The sequence below is a fragment of the Littorina saxatilis genome, linkage group LG9 (genome assembly GCF_037325665.1).
Source record: "Littorina saxatilis isolate snail1 linkage group LG9, US_GU_Lsax_2.0, whole genome shotgun sequence".
Classification (NCBI taxonomy): Eukaryota; Metazoa; Mollusca; class Gastropoda; order Littorinimorpha; family Littorinidae; genus Littorina; species Littorina saxatilis.
The window spans coordinates 7,690,970-7,698,469 of NC_090253.1; the positions used below are offsets into that span (position 1 = coordinate 7,690,970).

The 7,500-nt window shown below is 41.0% G+C and overlaps 2 protein-coding genes across 2 annotated transcripts in view; both read left to right on the forward strand.

The window, feature by feature from the left end:
* Positions 1 to 7,500, forward strand: part of LOC138977031 (mucin-2-like) — a gene marked incomplete at its 3' end in the record, with an annotated part of 283,354 nt that overhangs the window by 73,649 nt on the left and 202,205 nt on the right. The gene's annotated exons all lie outside the window — the stretch shown is intronic.
* The window catches only part of LOC138976703 (fibropellin-1-like), a 19,593-nt gene that overhangs the window by 1,672 nt on the left and 10,421 nt on the right, over positions 1 to 7,500 (forward strand). The window contains exons 2-5 of the mRNA XM_070349571.1: positions 3,223 to 3,333; positions 3,554 to 3,667; positions 4,771 to 4,884; positions 7,333 to 7,446. Of these exons, the coding sequence (XP_070205672.1) occupies positions 3,223 to 3,333; positions 3,554 to 3,667; positions 4,771 to 4,884; positions 7,333 to 7,446 (453 nt within the window). The remainder of the gene's footprint in view (positions 1 to 3,222; positions 3,334 to 3,553; positions 3,668 to 4,770; positions 4,885 to 7,332; positions 7,447 to 7,500) is intronic.

Here is a 7,500-nt window from a genome sequence, read left to right on the forward strand (position 1 = left end):
GATCTAATGTTTGACACTTGCCCATAATTCTTCTCCCGACGAATTGAATTAGCTTATATTATCCCATGACCTGCCTCTTTATCTCTGTTAGCTGAGGAGGTGATTATTCTGAATATTCCATCACAACCATATGGATATCCTATGGATATCCCATCACAACCGAGTTTCGATCTCAACTGTCATTGGTCATTGTCTTTGATTTCAGAGTACAATTGAATAATTTATGGAGGTCATCTGCATATTCAGAGTTTACAGATGGACTACTTTTTACAATTAGTCAAGTTTTGACTAAATGTTTTAACGTATAGGGGGGAATCGAGACGAGGGTCGTGGTGTGTGCGTGTGTGTGTGTGTGTGTGTGTGTGTGTGTGTGTGTGTAGAGCGATTCAGACTAAACTACTGGACCGATCTTTATGAAATTTGACTTGATAGTTCCTGGGTATGATATCCCCAGACTTTTTTTCTTCATTTTTTCTTATAAATGTCTTTGATGACGTCATATCCGGCTTTTCGTGAAAGTTGAGGCGGCACTGTCACGCTCTCATTTTTCAACCAAATTGGTTGAAATTTTGGTCAAGTAATATTCGACGAAGCCCGGACTTCGGTATTGCATTTCAGCGTGGTGGCTTAAAAATTAATTTATGACTTTGGTCATTAAAACTCTGAAAATTGTAAAAAAAAAAAAAGTTTTTATAAAACGATACACATTTACGTTCATCTTATTCTCCATTATTTTCTGATTCCAAAAACATATAAATATGTTATATTTGGATTAAAAACAAGCTCAGAAAATTAAAAATATAAAAATTATTATCAAAATTAAATTTTCGAAATCAATTTAAAAACACTTTCATCTTATTCCTTGTCGGTTCCTGAAGAGAGAGAGAGATAGAGAGAGAGAGAGAGAGAGAGAGAGAGAGAGAGAGAGAGAGAGAGAGAGAGAAAGAAAGAAAGAAAGAAAGAAAGAGAGAGAGAGAGAGAGAGAGAGTGAGAGAGAGAAAGAGAGAGAGAGAGAGAATGAGAGAGAGAGAGAGAGTTTGTTTGTTTGTTTGCTTAACGCCCAGCCGACCACGAAGGGCGGCCACACACACACACACACACACACACACACACACACACACACACACACACACACACACACACACACACACACACACACACAAAACCCGACCGACTGAATATGTAAGTGATCCACGTGTGAAAACCAAAACATAACAGCGCGATGACAGCCAACATTTCTATCCCCGACTGACAAACAGTAACACTGCATGCAAACTGACTTGGGTCAACGATCAAACCAGCACGGCCCGAACTGAATTTGTTGCGCTGCCATTATCGTGCGCAATTCTGGTAAAAATATAAACCCGGTATGCCGAATTGAGTATAACGAAAGTCGATGTCATATACATGATACACAAGGATATTTTAAAATGACTTTCAAAATGTAAAAGCAGATAGCAGACCTTTTTATAAGCAATTTGAATGACTGAATGTCTACATACAAGTCGAATGACGCCGTCCATTATGCTGACAAATGGGAACTAGCTATGCGCATGAATTCATTGACATGAATTTCGACTGCGGAGGCTTTTGGCAAGCTGAAAACAGGCACGGGCAGGTTTTAGTGGAAAAAGTAAGTGTTTTTAATGAAAACGTCGGAGTAATGGGATAAATAGCTTACACACTCCCAGTTCTGATTATCTTGCATATTGTGTAACCTATATACAACTGCTTGCTACTTTTGGAGGCAAATTTGATTGAAGAAAAATTCGATCCTCTGTTTTTGTTAATATCCGTGTTACGATTCAGGAGGATACGTTACGGTTCATATCCGTGCAACGATTTAGGAGGAGACATTTATGTCCTTGTAAATATTGTAGCCAAAGCTGAAAAAATGCTTTTGGGTTAGCAGGGGGAAGGAATATTTTCATGAGATTGTTTTAACACCACCCCCCCCCCCCTCCCCAACATAAAAAAAAATCAAAGTTTTTTTTTTTAAATTTGGATTTTGCTAGGATTTTACGTACAACTAATTAAAAAAATTCGATTTGATTGAGAACCTTGTTCCAGATGTACATAGACATTAGGTTAAAACTGTATTCTAAATGTCTGTTTGAATATTGTAGTTATTTTTGACATTTTCATTGATTTCATGTCCACTGACTCCATGTAACACGTGACAGGTAGAACGCAGATTTGACCTGTTTTGAACATGATGTTACTTTTTTTGTGGTGCTTTGATGTTCCATAATTACCTAATCTTCAAAATATGAATGTATCCTAAAGGTCTATTTAATATCACAGTTGTCATTTATAACATTTTGAATAATTTCATGTCCACTCACACAGTGTAACATGTGACACGTAGAATGCTGTTATGACTTGCTTTTAACATGTTTTGCTATTGTTTCTGTTTTCATATTCCATAAATAACCTAATCTTTAGATTGTAAATGAAAAGTTAGTGTATGTATAACATTCTGGTTGTTATTTCAAATATTATGAATATTTTCATGTCCATCAATATTTTTGTAACACGTGACACCTACAACAACATGTTTAACTAGTTTGAGCAAACTGTAACAACTTTTAGGGATATTTTTAACATGTGTCAGTGTTTCTGTTGAAGTGTTATATTTTATTTTAGGGTTTATACTTCTTGTGGTTACTTAGCAGAAAGTATCAGTTTTGACTTTTATGATGTTTGAGCGTTTTGCGACATTACGTGACACTGCATTCAAGATTTGGCTCCAAATGTACTTTTAAAGACTGATAATGCTTCTGCAGGGTCTGTTTACTAGAAATAAATCATTACCAGTTGTATGAAATGATATTAATGGCTTCTGTGGTCAGTTTTGTTGCACATGTGGCTTTTCTCAAAATTGGCGTTTTATGGCATATTATCAAACCGTACACATTTCCCAAATGCACAAACCATTCTTTTATTACACAAATGTGTTCATCAAAGACTAATGTATCACTTAAAACACCAAAAAAAATCAACTGAAAAGGTTTAGTTTGTCACAAATGTCCAAGCACCCCCCCCAGCACCTTTTGGCAAAGCCTCACATACATATGGAACTCTTCCTTTGCGCACCACGTCGCATTGCTTTCGGAACAGAGACACAAAGACAACGTGTTAACACAAACCGTAAACATTCATCAATCAAATCATCCATTAAATAAACCTATGAACAACTCCCTCATGTGTGTGTGATTGCAGCCATCAGCAGCTGTGCTAGCAACCCGTGTGTGAACGGCGCTTGTAATGACGTCAGCAACGCATACTCTTGCACGTGTCAACAGGGATGGACTGGTACCCGCTGTGAAACAAGTAAGATCTTTTTGTACGCGCACACACACACACACACACACACACACACACACACACACACACACACACACACACACACACACACACACACACACACACACACACACACACACACACACACAATCGACAAAAAAGTGAGTTTTTGGTGTCCAAATATGGGTCTTTAACTTCGTCCTGTAAATCATTCGAGTTATTGAGTATCCTTCTGACTTTGTTTCAGACATCAACGAATGTGCAAGCTATCCATGTGGCGCGAACGGCGTGTGCACGGAGGGAACCAACTCATTCGCGTGTCAATGCTTTAACGGATACACCGGTGCTACCTGTAACATTGGTAAGTGGCTTTCGTTTCGTTTTGGAGGCAAAACAGTATGTTTGTTCACGTTCAAGTCCTTATTTCGGGCGGTGCTACCTGTAACATTGGTAAGTGGCTTTCGTTTCGTTTTGGAGGCAAAACAGTATGTTTGTTGACGTTCAAGTCCTTCTTTCGGGCGGTGCTGATGCGATTTACTTGCATATTTCAAGACAATCTACTTTGATCTACCTTCCGACGAGCGCAATGGGTTAGTGGATACGACGCAGGCCGCCAACGCGAAAGGTCGTGGGTTCGAATCCCGGCCGCGCCTGGTGGGTTAAGGTGGAGATTTGTTCCGATCTCCCAGGTCAACTTATGTGCAGACCTGCTAGTGACTTAACCCCCTTCGTGTGTACACGCAAGCACAATACAAGTGCGCATGGAAAAGACACTCTAATCCATGTCAGAGTTCGTTGGGTTATAGAAACACGAAAATACCCAGCATGCTTCCTCCGAAAGCGGCGTATGGCTGCCTAAATGACGGGGTAACAACTGTCATACACGTAAAAATCCACTTGTGCAAAAACACGAGTGTACGAGGAAGTTTCAGCCCAGAAGAAGAAGAATATCTACCTTCCTATCGTTAGATGTTCCAGACTTTTAACCCGTAGATTTTTAAGACAACCTGCTTTTATCTACATTTTTACCGGCAGATTTTTTTTTAGGACAAGTTACAGTACAATGAAACGCAAGACAATACAATACGACGTTTGGCTCCCGTCATACACCCAATAACACATTACAAAGAATGAAAAAATATCAAGTAACAAAACAAAACAAAATTCAATCAGAATCAATTGACATAGGAATTCACAATCTTCTTTTCTCTATTTTTTTGTACTGAAACATTTTCAAGAAAATATACCACACGTTTAAGGCGACTGTTGAAAAATATGTATTATTTATTTCATGTTTATTAATTACTTTATTTATTTATTTTTTAATTATTTCATTTATTCATCCATCTATTTATTGTTTTACTCAATTATTCATTAGAGACGACTTTTTCAATATTAATTAATTCATTTATCTGTTTGATCATTTGTTGATTGATTAATTTATTGATGTATTTCTGTTGACAGGCCCAAGCCAGTGCAGCAACAACCCGTGCCTCAACAACGCGGTGTGCAGTGAACAGGGCAGCACCTTCTTCTGTGCCTGTCAGAACGGATTCACCGGCACACGATGCGAAACCAGTAAGGCTTTATATGTCAGTGTGTGTGTGTGTGTGTGTGTGTGTGTGTGTGTGTGTGTGAGAGAGAGAGAGAGAGAGAGAGAGAGTGTGTGTGTGTGTGTGTGTGTGTGTGTATGTGTGTGTGTGTGTGTATGTGTGTGCTTGTGTGTGTGTGTGTGTGTGTTGGTGTGTGTGAGAGAGAGAGAGAGAGAGAGTGTGTGTGCATGCTTGTGGGTGTGTGTGCTTGTGTGTGTGTGTGCTTGTGTGTGTGTGTGTGTGTGTGTGTGTGTGTGCTTGTGTGTGTGTGTATGTGTGTGTGTGTGTGTGTGTTTGTTTGTCAGTGTGACTTTAATATCTTACAATTTCTAACATACAAAATGGTGGATTGAAAACGTTCCACAATCAAAGCTATCATGCAGAAAGCATACACACGAAACCAATGATGAATACTTAGACCAGCAAGTCGACCCTTTAGATCCTCTCAAAGTTGTTACGCTCGATAATTTACCTCTCGGCCTTTTGTCCTTGGCCTTTTTTGTCTGGATATGTTTACCCTTGACCCGCTTTTGTCGCATACCTAATTTCTGGATTTGAAGTGATCATAATACAGTTAAACCTCCCACTAACGACCTTGAAAATGTCCCGACAAATCGGTCGTAAAAAGGAGGGGTCTTCATTGGGAACCTGAAGGTAGATTTTCATCACAGGGGAGGCAACTTCTTTTTGAATAATTATTATGTTTTGTCAATGCTTTCTCTACTTTTCCATTTGTTGTGAATAGACTCCTGGTCTCTGATTTTTGATTGAATCTGGGTTTTTGTCTCACTCCCAGACTTTTTGCGATTCCAATCGCGGTTTCACCTTTGTTGCTTCTTTCTATCACTTACCCCATCTTCTAACGTCAAAAGTTGCCGTTGTTTTGTCGAAGTCGCCATGTTTACACCACCTCAACGATTTAAAATGAAGACAGAGAGCTTTGACAGATAACACCTCCCAAACTCAAGTCAAGAGAAGTTGCCAGTGCCAGGATAATTCATTCACTCAGTTGGCGAGCACACAACCACAGAACACGTACACGCCAAACAAGCCAAACAGAATACTAGCGGGTCTGCATGCATGCAGAGTAGCATCAACTTATGTATTTACTAGCATTCAGGGCCCGGCTTCGCCCGGGGGTGGCCTCAAAAGCATTGAAAGGCATGTGCTGCCCACTGAGAGTGTCACAATATATATTCAATTCCTACTTACATGGTTTTTATAGAATGAGTTACCTCCCTTTCTTGAGAAAATTCCAGATAATTGACCTGCAGGTTCAACTGATCATGCTACACCCGTAGATGCGATGTGTTGGTGTGATAAGAGTTACCTCCTGTCCATGGATAACAAAGCACGAGTTACCTCCCTTAGCTTCTAGAAATTTCTCGAACTGTCCAGTTAATTTTCTTTCTTCATTTCTTCTCCTTATAGGAGCCATACAGAGTCTCTAATATGCCTGGCATAGTGTGCTTACTACATGTGAACACCAGGCACTGAACTGGCCTTGCATTATATAGGCTGTATTCAATAAATGGGAGGTCCATAATCTGAGAAAGGAAACAATAAATCAAGAAACTAAAACCCAGGTGCACATCTGCGGCTCCTAGGGAGTGTGCATGCACGACATCGTCTTCCTGCCCCCTCCCTTCTCGGAGCTTTGGCGATCACAGACAGACAGACACACACACACACACACACACACACACACAGACAGACAGACACTCTCTTTTATTTATATGTATAGATGTATAGATGATTGAGTTGTTTTTTCAAACTCCCACCCTCTTTGTCCGCCCCCCCCACCCCCCACCCACCCTACTCCAAGGGCAGTTCTTCAGGTAAGGTGGGGCACGGTTGGCCTAGTGGTAAGGCGTCCGCCCCGTGATCGGGAGGTCGTGGGTTCGAACCCCGGCCGGGTCATACCTAAGACTTTAAAATTGGTTTTAAAATCTAGGGGCTGCTCCGCCTGGCGTCTGGAATTATGGGGTTAGTGCTTGGACTGGTTGGTCCGGTGTCAGAATAATGTGACTGGGTGAGACATGAAGCCTGTGCTGCGACTTCTGTCTTGTGTGTGGCGCACGTTATAATTATGTCAAAGCAGCACCGCCCTGATATGGCCCTTCGTGGTCGGCTGGGCGTTAAGCAAACAAACAAACAAACAAAGGTAAGGTGGGGACTGCTGACCACACCTGGTTCATAGTGTTCTGCGTGACTAATGAGGTGCGCGTGCTGTGTGTGCTGGGTACTTACAAACTTTGACGCTTACTGGTAACAAGATCAAAGTCGTTATTGACCCTTTGTTTGTAGCTCGGTCGTCTGAAAAAGGAGGGTGTCGCCATTCGGAGGTTAGTAATAGAATCAATGGAAACGCCTCAATCGACCTTTTAGTGCAAATGTGCTGCTTCACTCATAATGCCTGTTCTGTTTTCCACAGACATAAACGAGTGTGCTAGCTTTCCGTGTGGTGGCAACGGTGTCTGCAGTGACCAAGTCGGCGGCTACAGCTGTGCGTGTTCCAATGGCTGGAGCGGAACCAACTGTGAGATCTGTGAGTATACTGACGCCCGTTTTGTGAAGGCAAGAATTGCTTGCGGCTAGCCTA